Source organism: Phalacrocorax aristotelis, chromosome 3 (genome assembly GCF_949628215.1).
Source record: "Phalacrocorax aristotelis chromosome 3, bGulAri2.1, whole genome shotgun sequence".
NCBI lineage: Eukaryota > Metazoa > Chordata > Aves > Suliformes > Phalacrocoracidae > Phalacrocorax > Phalacrocorax aristotelis.
The window spans coordinates 130,933,680-130,956,536 of record NC_134278.1 but is presented as its reverse complement, the minus strand read 5'-3'; the positions used below and the strand labels follow the sequence as shown (position 1 = coordinate 130,956,536).

Genomic DNA, 22,857 nt, shown 5'->3' with positions numbered 1-22,857 from the left:
ATGCCTCACCTCAATACACCAGCTGAGCATTGGCCAGCTCCAAGCTTGCTGTGTCCCCCCAGAGAGATACCCCATGCCCAGGGGGACCTGGTGCCACAAGGATCTTCCCAGTTACTGCCCTGACTGAGATCCCAGGCTTACCCCCTTGCCTGTTACCAAAGCACAAGTCAGCTGTGCTGCTTTTTCGGTACAAGTCTGTCGTTTTTAATATTCTGCCCCAAATCAATCACCTGCTCTTACACACTGGGGGCATAGGGAACAGAACTTCACAAAATAAAGTTTAAGTCACACATGCAAGTCAGTTTTTCCCCACTTCTGGAGTCAATATCCACTGGAGTTCAGGAAACTGCAAAGGTGGCACCAGTCCGTCTAAATTACCTTTCATCTGGTGCAGCTGAACTGTTGGTTATCGCTCCTTAAGTTAACTGAACACACGCCTGATTAAACAGGTACAGCCAGCTTCTTTGCTTGTACATAGCTGTTCACATGTAACAAAAAATAATAATTCTGCCGACTCTAAATTGCTATTACCAGAGCTATGACTTATCAAGATGCAAACAGAACTTCAAGGACTTCAGCTTATAAGGATGGAATTAAGAGACATAATATATATGCAAGACAGATTAAAATAAGTGACCCAGAGCAAAACCAACCACTACATCATCAATATACTTTAACAAATGCATTAATTTTTGCATTCCTCCTCATTGCTAGCAGACAAATTTTAAATATATCAGAATGTCTTATACATACATGCAGTGATAAAACAAGAGTTGCTATTAAATACAGGAGTGCTGCATTTTTTTGCTTTCCCTTCACAGGATAAGCTCTCAAGGCACAGGAACTCTGCAGTCTCCAAAACCACCACTGGACTGGAAATGGAGTTTCCACTCAGAACCAACCAGCCTTTGAAAGCCTCATACTCACTCCCACAACACATTTTAGGATCACTGTGGCTGCCATAATCTTTCTGTGTTAAGAGCACAACATCATTAGCTGAGGAGCACCATCTTCACAGACCTGCAGAAGGTCATCTCTTCTCCATCAAAACGAAAGCCCAGCTGCCTCCTTGGTAGCCAGCACTGCTGCTCACAGCCCTGCGGGCAGTGGCAGACCCCTCCCGAATGGGGTCAAGGGCAGCTTCTAGCCTCTGAAAACCCCAAAAAGTTAGAAAGGGGAGCCAGGCCACGAAAGCAATCCACATCGTACACAGGAGTGCAGAACATACAGGGACACTGCAGGCACGAGCTGACAGCTGCCGCGTCCCGACAGCCCCCGAACAGTGAATTGCTTACAGGGGGAAGGACTTCACTGGGCACTGCTGCTAACAGATGCGATCCACAGCCCACTGCCTGCCAGGAGAGCACTAGAGGCACAGGCACCTTCCTCAGCTTGCTCACTGTAACGGCAAGTAAGGCAAGTTACCAGCGCCCACAGACCTGTCTTGCTCAAAGTCCAGCCCGCAATATTGAAGGCATGGTCATAAAGAGAGCTCCTTTTGCTGTCTCACTCTCCCCATGGATGGGATGTTTCTGAATTGGTCTCTCTTAAGTGGATTCCTGCCAAATGCCATTTCCTACTCATTAAACTGAGATCTACTTCAAGGCCTGCAGAGATGCCGGCAGACCACATTCGGTCCCCTTTCAGCAATGAAAAGTCGATGGGAGAAAAAAACCTATCACTGTAGATGTCTGGAAAACTGAGCCTTAAGCTTGCCACCCCCTCTGTTGAAGCATGCAAAAGATTAATACTGAAATTGTTGAGAGAGTGCTTAAGTTTTGTGCCCAGTGTAACAGAAGGGTAAGTTCAGCCAAGCACTCTTGGAGACCATAGGACGTCTGGCACAAAGTGTTTGCTTTACAGGTGCCTCATGTTTTTCGAGGGAAAACAGGACAGAAATCTGTGTCCATTTACTACTCCAGAAGCAAAAGACCCCCTTTCCCCCAGGGGCTCTGGGCCTCTCACCTCTCACTCCTAGACATGGCTGCCAGGAGGGAGACCAGTGGCGCCGGCTGGGTGGCAGGGGGCCCGGTCAAGGTGCCCAGGGGGGTCACAGCTCGGGACATTCCCCCCACCTCCGAGACAATGGCTCAGAGCCCTGCAGGGGCGGTGACAGACCTGCAAGCACAGGGCCACCGCCGCAGCAGCGCATCCCAGCGGGCCTGGTGCCGTGTCAGGCCCACAAGGACAAAACCCACAGGAACCTGCCCCGAAGCTTCAGGAGACATAACGGGAAAGAGCCTAAAAAGGCAAATGCCGGCACCGTGGGCAGCCTGCCGCGGCTGTACGTGTGTGGTACTGTGAGCTTGGCATAGCAGCCCACACGTTTTGCATTCTTCCACCACCTTAGATGTAATCAAGCCTCGAGAGATGTCAAAACCTGTACAAATGGCTTGGTTACAGCAAGCACAGCGTTTATGCTTAGAGAATGTCTTAAAGCCACTTCTAATAAAACTTGTGAGAAGTCAGAATCATACACAGTCATCCGTGTGTTTGTGCACAGTGTCAAAGAGACAGAAGTACATACTTGGACCATAGCAGCATTTGGCCACACGAAGTTACATTAGCAGATAAATTTTTGCTTAGCTCGTTATGGAATAAAAACCTCCTGTTTGCCTCGTTCAAGACAAGCTCGTAACAGGGTGAGGAGGGAGAGAAGTGAGGTGGAAACATGGCCATGACCTGAGAAATCAATTAAACCTGTACATCTCATTAGTGCTCTGAAGGGTGGAACAGTTTTACTGCTAGAGATGTAGTGTTCAGCATCTCAGTCCACATTGCTCATTGCAGGTGTTTTAGGGTTTAAACAGACAAAACCAGATCTCAAAGAACCAGATTCTGAGCAGTTAAATGGAGAATAGCCGTGGAAAACCCAGAGTGAGAAGACAGAGATGTTGAAGGGTTTGCCATTCCAGGGCAAACACAGGGATGGGTAGCATGGAGGGGGCTCCAACAAATCTCACTGTTTTAGCAATATCTGCACTAGGGAGATGGAGCCAAGGACCGTAAAGAGGGGCTTGTGCTGTGCAGTAGGTGCCAGCGGACCCTGGCCTTGTGCTTCACAGAAGCACGTCTAACCTTGGAAATCCAGGAGAGAGGCAGGAATCCCCAGAAAGACAAGTTAAGATTCCTGTGCTAAAAACAGTCCTGTGACACTCATCCCCTAACCCTTCTTCTGTACTGCTTTTCCCTGATGCCTTCTCCAGCAGAAGGAAATGTCTACTTAATCTATCCGTGTTCTTCCAGGATTTTTTCAGACATTAAGGAGAAAAGGGAAATCGCATACAAGTCAAAGTGATTAGAAATACCCAATGCTTTATGTGTTACATTAGCATGAGGATCAGCTTGCTCCTTTTTTTGTTGGATGTTCTTCATTTAACTTCTACATTTGTCTTTATGAGCAATGCAAATGCCACCCCAGGTTTCAGCAAAGACAGCTCAAGATAAGTCTGCTGTCACTGTAGCACTGCTGTATTTTATTTTTATCTACCACTGCCCTGTGGACCCTCTCTCTTCTGGTCTCCCTTTTAACATGCAAGCCTTCATTCTTCTGCTAGTGGGCAGCAATTCACAATCTTGAGGAAAAACAGCTGCAGAAGAGACACCTCTTCAGCTGTCCCCATCAGACCACAAGTGGGTTTCATGGGATGCTCCGAGGTCTGCTGAAGCCCGAGGACACACAAGGTCTCCAAATTCCCCAGCCTTGGGGCAGGCAGGAGTGGCTCTGCTGCTGGCTGGTGCCTGCTGGGGGTAGGGTGGATGGGTGGGTCAGTGCACCCTTACTGGGATGCACCAGGATTGCAACCATGGCCTCCCCAAACCACCAAGACACTGACAAAATTGAAGCCCAGAAGGCATAAGAGCCGCGGTAAACTTAAATAAGCTAGATTTTTATCCTGTCAGTATGCTCCTCTCAGTTGTTATGATGAAACAGCGCTGCTTTACCATGCAGGATTTCAGGAGGATTTAGGGAGAAAGAATAATTGGTGCAAGCATACAGCCATATTGTGGCCACCAGTTGCAGTGCTGTTATGAAAAAACACAATAATCAAGCTTTAAAATAGAAGCATATTTTCAAGCCAGCTTGAAAATCCAGATGCCTGTTTTTTCAACTCAGTAGAACAATGGTTAGCAAGTGATCAAGGGCAGTCCCCACCAGTAAAATAACTTTTTCTTGCCAGCCAGGTTAACAAGATAAACAAACATGGGACAAAACAGAGCAGGATGGACTTACCCGATGGAGCAGCACATTGCATAGGCAGGATGGGTACCGGGCGCTCCAACCAGCCACCCTCTCCTGCAGATTTCCCAAGAAAAGGGCGAGAGCTGCCCTCGTGGCTCTTCCCTGCTTGCAGGTGCGCCCACAGTAGAGGCACCCTCCTGCCCGACTCCAAGGCCCCTCACCCACAGCACCCATGCCCCTACCCTGGCAGCCCAGCCCACCACCCCATCTCCCACGTTCAGCCATCACCTCCCACCCTCTCACTCCCAATTTAAAGCCTCTCACTGGACTGGCCAGCCCGTGGCAAGCTCCCTGTCACTCTCCTCGGCCAGGTGGATCCCATCTCTCCCACCCAAGAGGGCTCTGGCTGTAAAAGCCTGAAGGCTCTCATTGGCACCAGCTGCGCAAGCAGACAGCTGCAACCTGCAACCGCCTCCACTGCTTCTCAAGCCCTTTCCCTGGCTGGTGAGGATCAAGGAAAAGCCACCTGGGCCACCTGCCCTTAACCACCCCTCCAGGGCCACAAAATCCCCCACGGCCTTTCTGGGTCTCCCCTAGCAGCGTTGGGGTGATCCCCTGCACAGTTGCCTTGCCCCAAACCAGGCAAAAAGGAGAAGCTCAGAAGCGTCAGCCCGGGGAGGATGACAACAGCTACGGAGATGGTGAAGGACTGAGGCTCTGGTTTCCGACCACAGGGCACATGCGGAAGGAAGCATTTCCCGCTGCAGGCAGGCCTGGCCAGTGCGAGGGATAGCCCCAGGGCTGACCAGCTGCTCTGACCACAGCCGGACAGGCCAGATGCGGCTGGAGCGGTGGTAACTGCCCAGTCTTCGGTCAACAGCAGCTTTGTTAAGGCCTGACTCATAGATCTGGTGGCTGTTGTGGCACACTTAACCTTTTTGTGTTTTAAATCACCGTTCTTCGTGGTGGACGAGGTCCCCAGCCATGGGACCAAGCCCCAGGACAGTAACCCCTGCCTCCCAGGTCTCCCTCCCACCACAAGGGCAGGCTGCCCCACTTCCCCTGAACCAGGCGACCAGCCCAAGCAGTTGGACAGAAATGTTCCTTCCCCCCAAGAAATTACAGATGAGAAAGCTTAGGGTCAGGTTTTCCCTGTGAAATACAAAAAACATTGAGAATCCTACTTACACTGCCTCTACTTTACTTCCCAGTAGATTATTTTCTACAAAATACGCTGCCAAGACATTAAATTATTGAAACACACACTAACTGTGTGGCACTAATTTCTACAGATTTGTCTTCTAGGGGCTCATTTCGGTATATTTAACTTCTGTGATTGTCCCTCCTAAAGAGGTTTTCTGGGATAAAATCCTACTTGGATAGGAAGTTGAACAGGCTGCAGTCAACAGGATTTATTGTTTTCAACTACCCTCATGATCAATACATATTTTACAGAATTACTGGAAAAATCAATCAGGAATGGTTAGAGACTTCTCTCTCATTAATGAAAGTACATCTGCTGTCTTGGCATGTTAATATCCTTAAGCAGCACTGCGGTATGTTTGTAGGAGCCTTAGAACAGTAGGTCTTGTGCTAAAAACAGCTGCCATCCAGTCCTTCCAGTTCTCAGCTCACTGGTAATAGCTGCAGACTCCTGCACTTGCCCCATGACCTTTAATAGTCTGTTGATGTCCAAAATTGAAAGGGAATCAACTCCAAGATGGTGCTTTTTTCCAAACAAAAAACATCTCAAGTCAGTAATAGTAAAACTTTTCAATACATTTATTTCTCAATGAAAATACTGTACAATACCCAAGAAAAGGGGTGGGGAAAGTCAATGTATTAAGACTGGCTTTCATCAATGTCTTTGTCTTGATCCATCTCCGCAGCTTCGCTCTCCTGTTGCTGTTTCTTCCAGAGTTTAGCCATAGCGAGTAGTTTGAGATTAGGCTGATTGGCAGTATCTTCTGGGAAAATATAATCGTAGTATTCCTCCCAGCCAGCATCAGACTAGGGAAAAAAATGCCACAAAGCAAGTTTAATTTACATGTTAATGTTAGCTATTAGAAGGTGCTTCTAATAAGCCTAACAGTGAGATAAAACTAAAATCAATGTTTGTTAGACCACCCATAGCAGCAGAAACCAGCGAGCGGAATGGGTGTGAGAGGGCACTACTTCTGCTGTGCACAACGAGCAGGCAGATTTCATGAACAGCCTGGCTAGTTTCCCAAAGAAAGTTAAGAAAAAAACGCTACCTGCACAGTACTGCCTAGAGCTGCTTTGATTTGTCTGTGGTAGGAGTTTACAGTAAAGGTGGCTTGAGCATTTGTTATGAGTATTTCACTCTGAATCAATTGCCCACCTAACCTGCCCAAGAGCAAGGAGCTCAGCAGCACATGTTTCAGGCCAATGCTTGTTTTCAATTACTGCGGTAAAATCAGTATGCAGTTATAGCTCCATCACAGCTGACTTTGCTTTGTGTACCAGACCCCAGCATAAAGCCACCAAGGATTCAAAGTGCCTACTTGCATCATTTTTCCTCTTACCCCATCCTCAGCCTGCAGTTTTCTCCTCTTCTTTATTTTTTCAGGCATAAGTTTATCTATCCTCTCTTTAGTGGTATCAGTTCCAAACTCCTCTTCAAAGTTTCTCCAGGATTCCAGAAGCATGACTCTCTCCTCTTTCTCCTCGCAGTTTCGCATTGCCTTATTAGCCTCTTCATAAATCTGCCGGCATCTTGACAAACTCTCCTCCCTTCCTGCAGACAGCTCAAACTGTGCAAAGCTGATCCATACCTGTGGTGAAGGCAAATCAAAACCAAGCTGAAACCTCCGTTCTCAAGTCTAATAGCTAAGTGATAGTTTAAAATACCAAAACAGCCAAAAAAGAAAATGTCAGTGTAAGTCTAAAGTACTTTTCATGAGCAGATACCTAGAAAATTCATGTTTGTTTCACATGTGTGAGATTTGCCTCACTTTGGCCAGACAGAATGCTCATATAAGCCACGCAGACAAATTTCTTGCGGTTGTTTTGAGTCACGATAAATCCGTCTGAACTTGGTCAAATTATGGTACCAAACTACACTGGAAAAATCACAACTATTTTTCCCTTGCAATGTTTTTGCAACTAAAATTCCAAAGCTACTCAGCTCAGCAGGAAGAGGGCTGCTCGGAAACCTTCTGCAAAGCCTTCTTTCATGTAAGATATGCCTGTTACACGTAATTTAGAAATTTCTTTCCCCTTTTCATGGCACAGGCACAGTACTGAGTTGAGGTTCACTGTTGATTTGGAAAAGCCACACAATCAAAGCAGTCGAGGGTTTCCACCCGCCATGAACCACATTCTAGACCAATTCTGTGTTCTGGGTACCCATACATACCTTAACATGCTGTGTCCGCTGAAGTAATCTGCGGTAAAGGCTTCTTGTTTTCTCATACTCTTCTTGCTCAATTTCAAAGTCAATGTAGGATTTCCAAAGAACCTGCAAAAGAGAAGTCTCTCCTTATGTTCACAGCGCACTAAGATAATGGGAGGAAAAAAAAAAAAAGGAAAGCATAGATAAATGTGGAATTTCTCTGAAAAAAGTTTCAGAGATCTGAATATTTATTGACCGTACAAGCTAGGATTACGACTAAGTAATATCAAATCTTGTGCCCGTAATCCATTTAGTTTACTCCTGTAAGCATGCTTCTCTCTCCATGTTTTATTGTGGGTTTTATAGTCCTGTGTACCCTGCTAAGAAACAGATGCTAAATTAATGAGACATAAGCTAAGCCACTACGGTAAGCAGTTCTGCTCAAGCTGGTAGATTATTTACATTTTAATTAGCCACGCTTGTAATAAATACCTTAAAAATGTGCCAGCTCTGAAGTTCATCTCCCCCCTTACCTCTGGCATGTCTAGCCGGGGCTGGCCAATAGCCAACTCATATATCGCACGGGCTCTATCAATATCGCCAAGAATGGTCTCTAGTTCAGCAAATTTAATCCATGATGTGCAGTTTTCCGGTGCAAACTCCAGGAATTTTTCATACAGCTTTCGGCAACGATCAAATTCTCGCAATTGTAGCTCCAATTCAATATAACCTTTAAACAGTTTGTTCTTTGGACATTTACCTATGGATGTCCCCTGTTAAGCAAAAAAACCACAAAAACCACTTAAAGATCTTGCAAGGTAAAAAACCCACTCTATTTTCTAAACACCTGTTTACTCTCCAGTATTTGAACTAAAATTCATTTTTGAGCAGAGTTTGTGTTTTAAGACTCTGGTCAGGGCTGGTGTGAAATCCAATCGATGTCTGCAAAACGAGCATCCACAGACACCAACAAAACCTGTGAAAGCAGGAAACCTTCTAACCTGTTACACTTCCACATAACATGGGTTGCCCACAAAGTGTTAGCTGAAACTCACCCTGGCTCCTCAAATGAACACTTCATCTTGCAACAAAAGCTGAAGAAAGCATAGCGCCAGCCTTCCAGGTATGCAGTTCCCAAGTATCTTATAAAACAAATTACATCAAGAGAAACTGCCCCCCAGCCCACCACCACTACTCATCATTGCACAGAGGATTGTCCACGCTCCCTGCCTGCTGACTTACTGTACTGGAGAGATGGAGAATAATGTCCTAAAAAAATATTTCCTTTTTGATATGCTTCAGCATCTGAGGAAAGCTGTCTGTCCTAGGCCATGGTGCCAAGCTGTGAGAAAGCAGTTTCTGATTCTCAGTTTGGGAATCTTCTAAAGCAAGAGTTAAGAATGGGCATACCTGAGATAGGTATGTAGTGAGCTTCACTTGAGTCACTTCTGTAGACAAATATTATTTATTAAGCGCCGCAGCCTCTGTTCCCTCAAGCTGAAGTGAATTAAGTAATTTGAGACCAAATTCCCTTACTACGATTCTCCTGCACAACTTCCCTACACATTGATTACCTTGGTACTTATTAAAAATGGAGGAAACCACCACTTCAGAATATCAGTTTGATCACCATTATGGCCCTCCAGCTCTACAAATGCCTCTTCTATTTCAAAATATGCTCAGTTCTTCCCCTTATGCTCCCCATTACTATTTTCTTAAGCGGCATAGGCTCCAGCTAGCTTCCTGTCTCCAAGTACCAGCATCTCTCAGACCCTGGGAAAACAAAGAACCCACACACCATCCACAGCCAGTGAAAATAAGGCAGAACAAGGTACTGCATGCATGCTGATGAGAGATCGAGCAACAGGAGCTGGATCTTCTCTTCTGCATGGTGACAGCGTGGGACCCTCGCCTCAGGACAGCAGCAAGGCCAGAGACATGGTTCAAAGTCAATTCATTGCAAAAGAAAGAAAGAAACTTCTTGACAAATCTGGGTCGAGCCCAGAAAAGTATTATGGCTGCTGCACCAAAACCTGGTTTCCAGAATAAGGAAAAGGTGGCCTACTAAAAAAAAGTCTGTCAAAGAAATTAAACAACAAGCAAAAAGACCAACAAAAGAGAAGCCTGAAAGAAACTGAGGAAACCTGGTATTTCTAGATTGGCCAAAGCACCCTTTCCAGAATCTACCATAGCATTTACCCCCAAAAAAAAAGTCAGCCAGAAGCAGGGTGCTGACTGGTGACTATGGTAATGTTGAGCGAAGGTGTCTTAAGCCAAGCTAGAACAGCAGCATGCTTCAGGACAGAGGGTTGCCTTCTCCTGCAGGGAGACAGTAAGAGTCTCACAAGGCACTTAACCCCTCTGCTTCACATTTTCCTGGTCAGGGGCAGGAGTCCAGCTCAAGAGACAAAGCTTTACTCGCTCCCTGGGGACAGACTTGGTCCAGTGTCAGCTACGGAAGGCCATTCACATTTATGCTCTTACCACTCTGCGCCATGGGTTTGGTGGAAACTCCATCAGTTTCCTCTTTAAAGTCAAACCACCTCAATTGTTACCGGTATCAGCTTTCTCTCAAAATCCCCAATGCTATCACTAAGCTTATTTAGAATATCTGAACTGAAGCAGAAGTTTTTCATTTCAAAAGGTTTTGCTGCCAAAATGTACTCCATTGTTCTCTGACATGCTGATATTCACATAGTGAATTTGCACAGAAGCTCTTGAGCCTGCCCAAAGTCCCCGTGATTGCTTCTATCAGCAACGTGGTAGCTGGGACTCACACACTCTATTCAGCAGGTCTTAATTTCTGAGAGTCAAAACCTCCTATTTATTTAAAAGCCTTTTAAAATGCTATTGTTAGTAGATGTATGATTTAAACAAATCAGCAGCAGTTAAAAATTTCCAAGCGCACTAAGCTGATTTGGGTACTCTTGCATTCAGACGTGCGTTTTGTCAGCTGAAACGAGAAAGCTGCATTCGTTTCTGCCTGTGGCTAATTCATCATATCAAGCTATGCTTCTTTTTAAATCATACAAGACAGTAAAGACAGTAAATACTGATCCCTGCAGACTTCTCGGATGCTTTATTTAAGTGGATTAAACCAGCAATTTATAAAGGACAATTTAAGATCTTTTAATGCCGTTCCCTTGTTACTATTAAAGTCAATTATGGAATCAACAAAAGCTTACCAAAGCTCTTCTGGCAAGTGGAAGATTTTTCTGGCGTATTTCAAATTGTGCATATAGCAGCCATATTTTGGCAAATGTAAACTGAAAGAAAAAGAACAATGTGATGCTTTGGCTGGAAGCTTAGTAAATAATACTGCATGCATTCTTTAAAAAAATAGTTACTCTGTCTATACAAGATGTTGCATTTGATCTCAGTGTTTTCCTGCTGAAAAGTTGAGAGTTCATAACCCAAAACAACCTCTCTAGAACAGGACAACACACTCTGTCATGAATGAAAGCAAAACCAGATCAGATAGAAGTCTCCTCAGACAAAAAAAAATGGTTCGTTAACTAATCAGTTGACTGGTAAAACATCAGCAATCGCTGAATTAATTAACAGCTAATCAACTCTCAATAAATACAGATTAATCCTAATATACATGACACAACGACAAACTAGAAAAGAAAGTACATGAACTAAGATTTCTTGATATTCCAAGGCAATGCTGATTAAATGTTTTAAGGGTTTGGACACATGGATAATTTAAAGCTCACTGGCAAAAAAACCACAAGACCAAAAAATGGGTCTTGAAGACCAACTGTAATGGGGAATACACACCTGAAAAGATGGTTTCTCAAATGCACCTCCCTCAGCTGGGACTGTGCAGACAGTTAGGAACAGTCGCAATAAAAGGTGGCAACCCCACATAAAACAGAAAAATAAGTATTCTGTGAAGGCTATAAGCAACTGGCTGAGAGCAGCTATAAAAGGATCAACTTGAAGAAAGCAAGCAAGCAAGTAAAAAGTAGATGAGAGTTCTTCCCTGCTGCTTGATAATACTGGACTATTCTATAACTATGTATTATTTCAGCTTCTTAGAGCATATTTAGTAATTTGAAAATACTGGAGAAACCCTTACATTGCATCTGTATGAGGAAATCTGTTATCCATGTATGGCATACTATTTCCCATTGATGATGCAAATTACACCTACCTAACACCTTAGCTTAGGGGGGAAAAAAACCTATCAATTTTGGAAGATAGACATTGTGAGAAACCAGAAGAGATATTTGAAGTCCAGAAAAAAGTCTTCATGAATGTGCTGGCAACCGTTTGCAGCTGCTTACACACCTAAACCTTGGCAGGAAAGAAAACTGAAAGATCTTATCTTGGGGAAGTTAATCCAAGACTCATTACAAGCTGCTGAAGGAGCCATACCTTCTTGTGGGGAATGAGTTCGACACACGCCTGATACACTTGTCTGGTTCGCTCTGCATCCTGTAAGAACAGGCAAAATTCAGTAGTTGGTTCACTGCTAAGATTGCATGACATTTTGAATTGTGCAATGACTGTAAAACTGCAGAACAACATTTTTAAGTCAAGTTGCTTAGAATCATGTATAGTTAACATATCGACACACTCATTTACTTAGTGTGCCCAATTAAAAGATTGTAACTTCTGAGAATCAGTAAGAGTAACCTTTTCAAAACAAGACTCAACACTAAGAATTGGACAATAAAGCCAGGAGTGTCACCATTTGGAGTGGAGAAAAAAGTGGTTTTTTCCTTTAAACAGACACTAACAGGTCCACTGCACTAAAGAGCAACTATGATATTACATGACCGGTAACAAGGGAAAAATACTTACATGGCCCCAAAAGGCCACAACAGGAAGAATTTGACCGCTTCACGTAACAACTTCACAAATAGTTTTGTTAAATATAAAACTATTCCACAAGTTCAGGTAACAGCCTAGAACGGGCAATTCAGATGGGGCTAGAAAGACATACTTTTGCTTTTATTATCAGCATGTTTCTGGATGAGTTGGGTTTCTTTTCCCCTATGCATAGGAAGGAAAAACTAAGGGGGGGTGGAAAAACCCCCGTACTTAAATAGCAAAGCCTGTAGCTAGTTTTACAAAGCAAGTAAGACAGTGTGTTTAGTTCTTGGTTTTCTTATTAAAATATATGTGGCTATTGAATACAAGGAAAATACTTGGGAAGGAAAGAAAAAACCTGACTTCTTACTACTTGCCTTTGCCTCCAGCTCTTCATACAATGCGTAGTTAATCCAAAGATAGATGTATCTTTTCCAGTGCCTCTTCTCTTGAATTGGGGGAACATTGGCGATGGCTCTTTCATACACCTCTCGGACAGTCTCGGCATCTGCGTCACTTTCAACTAACCTCAGGTAGTCAAACCATGCATCGTAATTATGTGGATTTGCCTTCCAGAGAGATGGGAGCAAGGAAATGGAAAAGAAACTTCAGTAACTACAAATAACAGACTCTGTTCTTCACCGTATTTATTCAGAATTTATCCTTTAAAATAGATCATCAGAATATTAATGAAAACTGTCAGTCTTAGGTATGCTTAATCTAGAGCTTTTGGGTTAAAGTGCATTTATTTTTATTTTAACTACAAACATTCTTTAAGTGAAGGTAAACAAACTGAACTGTGAGAAGGGAAGACGAAATGAAATATGCAGTACTCTGTGAATTATAGATAGGTGTGCCATACCCGGTTTTTCAAGAAAAGCTATTTACACACAGGTGAGGTGCCCTGTAACAGTTACTGCATAGCAGAAGTGAAATCACAAGCTAAACTGCATTATCCCCCAAGATGGCTGTGAAGGGTACCAAGCTCTGAGTTCAATCAGAAACTTAAGATCCACAATCTACATTAGAATGCAGAAACAGAAAAGCAGCAAATGCAAGTATCATTCTCTACCCCATGGATGGAATTCTACCTCCAAGAAGAACAGCATTCTCTTGGTACTTTCTTGGACTGAGTATCAAGGGTAACTTAAAACGCGACAGCTTTCACATCATGAGACACTCACCTACCTTAAGCAGCAGCTGGATGTACAATGAGCCCAGAGGATATTTGTAATACATACCTTCACTTCCTCTTCATATTGGAATCTCCTTTTGCTGACAATGATGTCTTCAATTCCCCTTCTGTCTCCAAACTTCTTTTCAAAGATGGTGTAGTTCTTGAAGAGATTTTGGGCCTCCTGTTTTGGAATTCTATCCAAGGCATACTTGTAGATCACCCTTACTCTTTCAAACTGAAAATATTAAACATCATTTGAGCAATTCTTACAAAGCGGCTTCTGTCTTCCCCCACAATTTCTCTCCACACAATTAAATACTTTTGCAAGTATTTAATAGAATACAAAATCATTGAATACTCAATGTAAATTATTGCTTTAGGATAGGACTAACACAGATCTCCCTAAAAAGTAAACTTTGAAAACAAAATTTCTATAAATACCAAAACCCACCATGTCTTATTCATTTACAGGTTTGAGATATGTAGAATATTTTTAAGAGGTTGTGGGTTTGGGTTCACAGAATGTATTCAATTCCTTAATGGCCTGGACATGTTAGACACCGTCTGGGAAAAACACGGGCTTTTTTTATTATGCAGGCCTATAACCTCTCACACTTACAAATCTGAGGATACATATTTGATCTGACGACATTATTCTTAGGCTTGGCAGATTTGATGACCAGCTTGCTTAGAACACATTTCCTTGATGTCACCAAAAGGCAAACAGAAGCTAAGCAAAAAAATTGCCGTCTTAACTCAGACTACAATAACAGTATCTCATAATGTGCTGAAAAACCTAGTATTGCAGTGAATGTTAAGTGGCCTCGAGTTTGACATTCAAGAAGAAATCTTGTGGGGGTGGTTGGTATTGGTCTGATGTATAATCAAGAAGGTCTTACTTCTTTCTGGTTCTCCTCAAATTTTGCGAAAGCCACGTACAAGTGCTCATCCATATGCTCTTCTCCAAAGAACTCCACCGCCCTCTCGTATACTTTCCTTGCATGAGCAAAATAACTGTGCTTCTCTTCGAAACGGGCATACTTGATCCAGTTCTTAACATCAGGATGAACAATAACAAGTAGAGATGTGTTAAAGAAACAGCGGTGGTTGAATTGGACAATTCAAATTGTATTCTTCCCAGTGACTGCCGGGTCACAGACTATATGAAACAACTCCTAAGGACAGCATATGTAAAAAACTCAACTGGGAAGACAAAACAGCTCTAAGCATGCAAAGGTCTTTACTGAGAACTTAAAGAAAAATGTAAAAAGGATAAAAATCAGGCAAGTGTCGTAGTTTTATCGGGGATAGATTTAATGTTCTTCACTGTAGCTGGCATAGTGCGGTGCTTTGGACTTAGTATGAAAATAATGCTCATAACACACTGATGGTTTAGTTGTTGCTGGGCAGTGCTTGTACTAGTCAAGGACTTTTCCAGCTTCCCATGCTCTGCCGGGTACACAAGAAGGTGGGAGGGGAGGGAGCACAGCTAGGAGAGCGGGTTCAAACTGGCTAAAGGGATATTCCGTATCATGTAACATCACGCCCAGTATGTTAACTGGGAGGGGCTGGCCGGGGGAGGGAGGCAGCAATCACAGCTCAGTAGCGTTGGTTGGCAGGTGGTGAGTGGTTGCATCATTTCTTTTTGTTTTTTTCCCTTTTTCCCTTTTCCTTTTTATTATATTATCATTATTATAATTATTTTATTTACATTATTAAACTGTTCTTATCTCAACCAACAGGTTTTTTTTTTCTTTTGCTTTTGCTCTTCTGATTCTCTCCCCCATCCCACAGGGGTGAGGGGAGCAAGAGAGCGGATGTGTGGTGTTTAGTTGCTGACTGGGGCTGAACCATGACAAAGGGTTACGGAGAAGTTTAAGGAGCAGAAATCTTAAACAAATGATGACTGCCAAAAAGCTGGAAGCATGAGTGCTGTTAAATATGCACTGTTGCGGCAGGATGTACGTTCACTTAACTGAATTTGGAGGCATACACTAAATGTGCTTTTAATACCTACTGCTGCCTCTCAGCATGGTGGTTTACTCCCAACACACCCCAGTAAAAAGGAGCACAGGATATAACAGATAAGAAAGAAATGAAGAATGCAGGCCTAAACTTGGGCAGGTGTTGCAATGCACTAAAAAGGATATATCTCTCATAAATGGTACGCGCCCTGTCCACCTCCTTGTATCTCAGCTCAAAGTTAATGTAGGAATGCCAAGCTTGCTCCTCTGGTTGCCACTCCATCCAACGTTCAAACACCTGACGCGATCCAGCAACATTCCCCAACATCTCTTCCATGTAAGTATACTTATACCTTAGAAAACAAGATCAAGTTTTTACAATCACATAGTAAATGCATAAATTACAAGAATTTTTCGAGTGCTTAATAAGATTACTGAGATTTCTTCACCTTTTCCCCACTTGCACCCCAGAAATGCCTCTACATACTGTTGTGATTGGCAGCATGCAGGCACACAAACATCCTTCTCTCCCAATAACCAAAAAGTACAAAACCTTTCCCAAATTCAAGCCTTCCTCTTTTTTTCAGACTAGTTGGGAGACTTAGAGAAACAGAAACCAATGCACTTTTGCACAGTATCAAAATAGAAAAACAATCTGCAGTCTTTGGAGGTAGAAGCAATGCTCCGTTCTCTGCAAACGTACCAGAACTGGTTCACCCTGGGGAGGGTGGTAATGGCTCGATCCCAAATGTTTCGGGCATGATTAACCTGGCGGTTCTTCATTTCCATTTCGGCATATTTCAGCCAGAGTGTGACATTTCTGTAGTCTACATCTAAAGCACGCTCGTAAATGGAACGGGCTCTGGAAAGCAAAGAGAAGTAAGTTGCATATATAATGTGCCTCCAAGACTTTGATGGTGTTTGTCAAGATGTGTCTTAAAAGGTTTAGAAGGGATGTCTGCAGCTGCATCATAATTACCTCTGTATTTCTTTTAGGCTTTCCTCCCATTGTGCGTACTTTATCCAGTTACTGATAACAGTCCTGTTTTTTCTTATGTTATCTTCAAAAGTCTGAGGAGAAAGTTATTTCTGTAAGTGAAAAATCCCTCTGTGCAGACCAGCTTCGTTATAAAAGTCTTATGGAATATTAATATTATTGGAATGAACTCCAAAGGTCTTACACCCATGCAGATGTTGTAAATAATCATACTCAATACAACACTTTGTAAAAATTGTGTAACAGAAGCTAGAGGCATCGATCAGACAGAATAGGACTAAACTCAAGTTCCTGCAACCTGATACCTGAAATACTGATGAGATAATAACGGAGAGCACGGAAGTCTTACCTTTTGTTTTTAATCTCCTGCTTAATGTTTCAATAGCAACATTACCTGGACAGGTGGAACCCAGTCACTGCAGACAACCCTGAGTATACTTGGATGTACCAGCACAAGTTTGTTGCCTTTGCCCTGTATGTATTACTGCTCTAAATTTTGCTTTAAAGCAAGATGCCTTATTCTCTGGATTTAATATGCTCGCATCAAATGCGCTAGACACATTTCACTGCTCAGTGCAATAGTGAGGGCATCTCCAGTCTCGTGTGTGGCTATTGTCAGGATCAACGCTATTGGTGTTTAACAGGTAGCTAAACATGGTTTAACACAGTTAACGTGCTGGCTTGTTACTGCCATTCATATGAGAAACAAAAAAAGGTAACAAACATTATTTTTGCAGTGCTGTGGTGTTGATCATCTGACTGCAGTTGCTCTGCTTGTGCCTGAGTGAGGTACACCATCAGCCAGCGTGGTAAGGCCCCAAGTCTTTACGGGGTGTCCTAGCTGCTACAGTAAGGAGGGAAACGAACACCCGCTCAGGGCTGAGTACAGGGGTGCTGCGCTGTGCTACAAGAGTCACCAGTTCTGAACATACGCATAGATGCTTCAGGGAATGACAGCCCTAGTGTATGCTGTCTGTATCCAAAAAAATTGCTGAATGCTGAAAATGTTTAAGGTCCCTGCTAGGATATGCTTGCTTTCCTGATCCAGGTCAGCAACTATCAAAGGAAAAAGCAGAACAAAACCATAGATAAGTCTGCACAAACAAATCAATTCCTTTAAATAAAGGAGGAGGAAATTATACTCAAAATCTCACATGCAAGATGCTGAAGCTTCAAGACAATCATCAAACATAACCACGGGTAGTGTAGAAAGTTGCGTTCTAAACTGTGCTAAGCAATATCGTAATTACACAGAACAGAAATATCACTTGAAAACACAGTGTTTTTTAAACAGTTGAGGTAGAAAACCCACCAGCATTACTGTAAAGCTTGCTATGTTCTGCCACACTGACTGGCCAGATGATGGTGATGGAAATGAAATTGCATAGAAATCATGTATGTAATTGCCCTTGTACTGTTCTGAACATACTGAATGTGGTCACATGTGAGATGTGTACTAACAAATTTTATGCTAAACAACACATGTTCAACTTAAAATTTTTCACAAAAGTAGCATTTTCTAGGAAAATGCGTTTTTAAAGAATTGTTATTCATCTGGACAATCCACAAGTCATATAGACTGTACCTTGTTTAAGTTAAAACATAGTAAAATTTTAGTGCTTTATTATGATATCAAGATTAGGCTGTGGTTTTTTTCCTTACCTTCCTTTTCCGCAGTTTGTAGTCATTTAGCTCTTCGACATCTGTGATCTTCTGTTGTGGAGGTGGTGGAAGAAGTTCAAGCTCTCTCTCTTTTGCTTCTCTTAAAAGCTGTTCTGCTGTGATCTGGACTTCTGCAGGTGCTTTATTTTTCACCTGTGAAGTGAGGGGGCTGGATTAATATTTTCTCCTCCTAAAGCAAACCTCATGAATCCCCCCCGCGGTTAAGTCGCTCCGGGGCCGTGCTATGCTCGGTGGTTACTGAGGAAGGGCCCGGAGGCCGACGAGGTCCGTCCCGGCAGCGCCGGCCCGGGGCGCTGAGGGGGGGGGCGGCGGCCGCCCGGCCGTCCCTCCGCATCGCGGCGCGGCCGCGAAGACCCCCGGGCGCGCCGCCCGAAGGCCGCGGGGCCGGGCCGCTCCGGGGCTCCCGGCGCTCCCCTCGCCCGCCCTCCGCGCCCCCGCCGCCGCCTTCACCGCTCCCTCCCCGAGCACCTTCGCCACTTTGGGGATCCGCTGCTTCCCGGCCGCCGTAGACGCCATCTTGCCGCCTCTCCGTGCTAGCCCCGCTCCGTCACCTCTGACCTCACGCAGCGCCGCCGCGCGCGCGCGTCGTTGCCGGAGTAACGGCGGCGCGTCCCGACACCGGCAGCGAGGTGGCGCGCCGCGCCTGTCGGTCGGTCAGTCAGTCGGTCTCTACCCGCACCGCTGCGCTCCGCTCCGGAGCGCCGGGAAGGGGCCTCCCCGCCGCGGCAGCGGGAGGAAGGTGAGGGACGGCGCCCCCTGGCGGCGCGGCGGGGGTGGGGGGCGGCCGTGAGGGCCGTTAGTCCTCCATGGAGCGCGCAGTGGGGTCCCGCTGCCGACCCCGGCCCCAGAGGCGTTACAGCGCGGGCGCTACCCTCCGTCCCGGCCCGCCCGCCCTCCTGCCAGGGTAGCGCGCCCTGCCCGCTGCCCAGTGCCGGCAGCCTCCCTTCGGGCCGCCCGAGCTCCGGAATGGGGGTCCGGCCTCGCCCCCCGGGGCCGGGGCCGCGCCGTCCCCGCCGCTGAGGCGCGCCGCGGGCCCCGGGCGCGGGCGGGGGTGTGTGGGGGGGTGCCCCCTGCCGTCTCCCAGCCGTCGGGCGCCCCGAGGCGCGCGCCTGTGGTAGGTAGGCGTTTGGTGTGTTTTTAGTCAGAAAGATTAAAAAACACCACACGGGGGTCTCACTTGCGCTTGAAAAGAGCGCGTGTGTTTGAGGAGGCAGGGAGGAAACTTCTAAGCGCTAAGCGGTTCTTCATCTGCTCCAGGTCTCACCTACGGTGTGCTCTCTGGTAGTAGAAATGCAGGAGTTGCTGTAGGAACAGTGCATCTTCTTATGAAAACGGTACATTTTTAATGGGTAAATGCCCCTTTCTGTCAGTGATGGCTGCGTGAGTGTTCAGGGCCGTTAAGGGGAGCTAGGGGAGACGGGGGTGGCATTTTTTCAATGCATTGAGTTGAATATGGAAATGTGGCAAACTTCTTAGTTGAAGTTTGTCTTCATGCTAGTCTTAATGCTAGACTGAAGTTTGCTAATGACAGTTTAAAATTCCTGTTTATTTTGATATATGGAGCTGACATTAATAAAAAATAACCAACTATTTTAGTAGTCTCACAGTCTGCACTTAATGAAATGTAAAAGTGAACTAAGTGGCCGTTTTCTTTGCTCATTTTAAGAATTACCTGTTATTTAGCCCTGAGTGTAGTTACCTTCCACTCCACTAGGAAGACTATATATATCTTAACAACTTAAGACATTTGAGAGCTTACACAAGCTAGTATTTTCTTCCTTTTAGATGTTATTGTTATACTTATTACTAAGGACACTCTAGCTAGTTCTTTCTACGTAACCACAATTCTGTTTACTAAGCGCACACATTAAAACCTGCAGAGGCCATTTTGCCTCAGGTTGGTGCTGGGATCTCTTTGCAAGTGTATGTTTGCATGACTGAGACCTGTGCTGTCACCTGTAACTATATCTTGGCTGTCTGTGAAAGATGTGGCTGTATGCATTACTTTCTCTGTACTTAAAAGGTATAAAATTCAGGGTTTCCTTTGTTATCCCATTTTAGTTGGGTTCTGTGGGGCCTAATAATTGGGCATCACACCTGGGTTTGGAGCCAATGTTAGAAATAGCTGTTGTGTTTGGTAGATTGGTGCAAGTGCTCTGCTGGTTGAGGTATGTTGGTTATTGAGAGTTTTTTGAGTTAGTAATGCTATGTTTTGCACAAGCCTATTTAAGAAATTGCAAAAAGTTGTTGTGTTTGGTCAATTTGGTTTACATGCTAATTCTTGATTGTATTGCAACAGGCTACAGTATCGAGTAGCAACACAACTGAAAGATAAATGAACTGTTAGGTGATAGTCACAGATGGTCTGAATGTTTGTTTCCCCTGCACGTTCTGAAATTTCAAGGTGTGTGAATAAATCACTTGGACCTGGCAAATTCCGTGAATGTGGAACCAAAAAAATGTTTTTTTCTGGGCAGGGAAGCTATAGAGTTTTCAATTCCTTCTGAAACTTAAGCATCGCTGTTGACTTAACAAGAAATCTGAGGAGCTGTTTTGGACAAAATACACTTAACTCACCTGAAATTGCTGTTTAATGCTACCAGGGCATTCTTATCCAGATTGTTTGCAACTGGTCCTCCCAACCCTGTAGACTTAAGTTTGAAATTATTAATGATGGGCACTGTTCTTATAGATAGCATGCAAATGCCTATAAATGAATAAATGTAAAAGCAATTTGCAGCCTATTAAAAACATTTGTTTCCTGCATAGCATGTTGAATACACACAACAGGGATGATTGCCTGCTGCATTTCTACTTGTGCACTGTTTGCATGCTGTATGTATATGCGGGCAGTATGTATTTATGTGGAGGTCTACAGGAACTAGACACTTGAATCCATCCAAATTACACTTCTTCACAGTTCATAGAAAAATCCATTTCAAGTAACTACACTGAACAATGGATTGCAGCGGGATCCACCAGAACAGCGATGTTTTCTTTCTTTCTTGTTGCAGTTTGTAAGATGACTACAATAACTTCTTCAGGAGGAAATACAGAAGTGGTCAGTACCAGAAGAACAGAATCGCATGATGTTTCAGATATTATCAGCCTCTTCAGCCATTCTACAGAGGCAGTTTTTGGAAGGATTGATGTCATGTACCTTTTGTAAGTAACAGTATTTTAGGAACATTATATTACCTTTCTTGGAGGAAACTTAAATTATGTTATATTTCAAATGGCAGAAAACATTATGAGCCTTTAGGTGGTGTTGCATAATGACTTCACAAAAAGGAAAGAAAATCTGCTTCCATCTCTTCTCTGCGTCACACATGCATGACATAGTGCAAACTTGGATCGCTGCTGCCAGCATGGTGGACAAGAGTTGACTCTAGGCTAGCTTCCCTTTTATAAAAGTTGAGAAGAAACACTTTTGAATCATACCTGATGAAACCACCAGATTCCAGTGTCTGCTGTCTGCTCCATCTAACAGAATCCTGTTGAGAGTGAGTGATAGAGGGGCAGGGACTAGGGTTTTTAATCACTTTGTGGCTGTGACTGTTCTTTGTTGTTTTTTTTTCTGTGTATGTCTAAATCTTTTCCTTCTCTTCCAGTTTCCTGTTAATAAAAGGAATTAGGTTTCTTTTTTTACCTTGCTTTATTCTACCTTGGGAGACAGCCACTAGCTGCATAAAATAAGTTTCAATGCGCCTCTTCTTTTCACACCCCCAAGATACCTAATACCCTCCATATTTTGGGTCTGTATCCTAGCTGCTTTCATGGCAATATCCTTAGTGGAAATGGGTGGCTGTAGAAGTCTTCTGTCACCATATCTTCATCAGCAGAGATAGTGATGGACCTCCTGCACTTCATTTTTCTGTGCAGTGATGAACAGCAGAGACAGACTGTGAACTGCTGATGGGTCACTTTTCTTGCACTTAATGGCAAATGCTTTGGATACCAGCTATTTGGGGAAAAAACAGAAGTATGTAGAAACATGCAAAGAAGAGGGAGCATTTAAGCCTTGCATATCTAATTAATAGCAATTGAGGATTTGAAAAATCATGTGAATTGTTATAGTGTTAGAATACACTAAATAAATACTTGGAATTGAAGCAGTAATGTCAAGTTAGAATGTGGGCAGTGAAGTGTTTTATTGAGGCCTGATCCTGGGAGCACTTTTGAACATGGCTAATTATGCTATTCTAACAGGCTGAACTAACAGTCACTTTCCTTTGTGTAGTTTCTTCAACTTCTGCAAAATTAAATTGTTTTCACAGAGAAAAATCAAATCTTGCTTTGACGCTCTGCAGTGAGAAGAATGAGGTTATAGCCCATGCTGTCTTTCTGGACTATCCAAATTGGAATATCATTGATCAGTCTGATTGGGAATCATTCTTACATGAAAACTACATTAACAATAAATGCACTGTAAGTAAATTGTGTGATTGTAGTTCAGTTTTCATTTAGGGCTCAGGTATGAAAAATATGCATAGGCATCTAAAATCTGTGTTGGGTAGATTTGAGGCATTCAGGCTGAAGAAGGTGATCATCAGATTCCTTACGAAACCCTCAGGTGCTCAAAGGTTCACAAGTACCTGTGCTTTTGCCACTACAGTACCTGAAGGTGACTGTAAGGACGGTAGTTAGGGAAGGCAAGTTCTTTCTTTGCCAGACACG

The 22,857-nt window shown here is 44.0% G+C and overlaps 2 protein-coding genes across 2 annotated transcripts in view; one reads left to right on the top strand and one right to left on the bottom strand.

Annotated features, from left to right (window-relative positions):
- Window positions 1-5,944: 5,944 nt before the first annotated feature.
- CRNKL1 (crooked neck pre-mRNA splicing factor 1) lies at window positions 5,945-18,777 on the bottom strand. Its single transcript, XM_075089695.1, has 14 exons — window positions 18,649-18,777; window positions 18,160-18,312; window positions 16,480-16,571; window positions 16,204-16,362; window positions 15,687-15,853; window positions 14,436-14,614; window positions 13,601-13,771; window positions 12,737-12,928; window positions 11,922-11,981; window positions 10,724-10,804; window positions 8,072-8,311; window positions 7,563-7,664; window positions 6,730-6,978; window positions 5,945-6,193 (listed from the first exon to the last, which is right to left on the bottom strand). Exons 1-14 carry the CDS (start codon window positions 18,694-18,696, stop codon window positions 6,026-6,028), a joined length of 2,061 nt encoding a protein of 686 aa, XP_074945796.1. The 5' UTR covers window positions 18,697-18,777; the 3' UTR covers window positions 5,945-6,025.
- A 62-nt stretch (window positions 18,778-18,839) lies between these two features.
- Window positions 18,840-22,857, top strand: part of CFAP61 (cilia and flagella associated protein 61) — a 117,376-nt gene continuing 113,358 nt past the window's right edge. Inside the window, exons 1-3 of the mRNA XM_075089694.1 lie at window positions 18,840-18,919; window positions 21,195-21,345; window positions 22,458-22,608. Of these exons, the coding sequence (XP_074945795.1) occupies window positions 21,203-21,345; window positions 22,458-22,608 (294 nt within the window). The 5' untranslated portion in view covers window positions 18,840-18,919; window positions 21,195-21,202. The remainder of the gene's footprint in view (window positions 18,920-21,194; window positions 21,346-22,457; window positions 22,609-22,857) is intronic.

Bases quoted from the DNA above. Each gene is read 5' to 3' on its own strand.
- CRNKL1 (XM_075089695.1), bottom strand. From the start codon at position 18,696: ATGGCGTCTACGGCGGCCGGGAAGCAGCGGATCCCCAAAGTGGCGAAG. The intron at 18,313-18,648 runs GTGCTCGGGGAG...CTCACTTCACAG, and splicing joins GGATCCCCAAAGTGGCGAAG to GTGAAAAATAAAGCACCTGC. The intron at 10,805-11,921 runs GTATGGCTCCTT...TTTTTCTTTCAG, and splicing joins AACTCATTCCCCACAAGAAG to TTTACATTTGCCAAAATATG.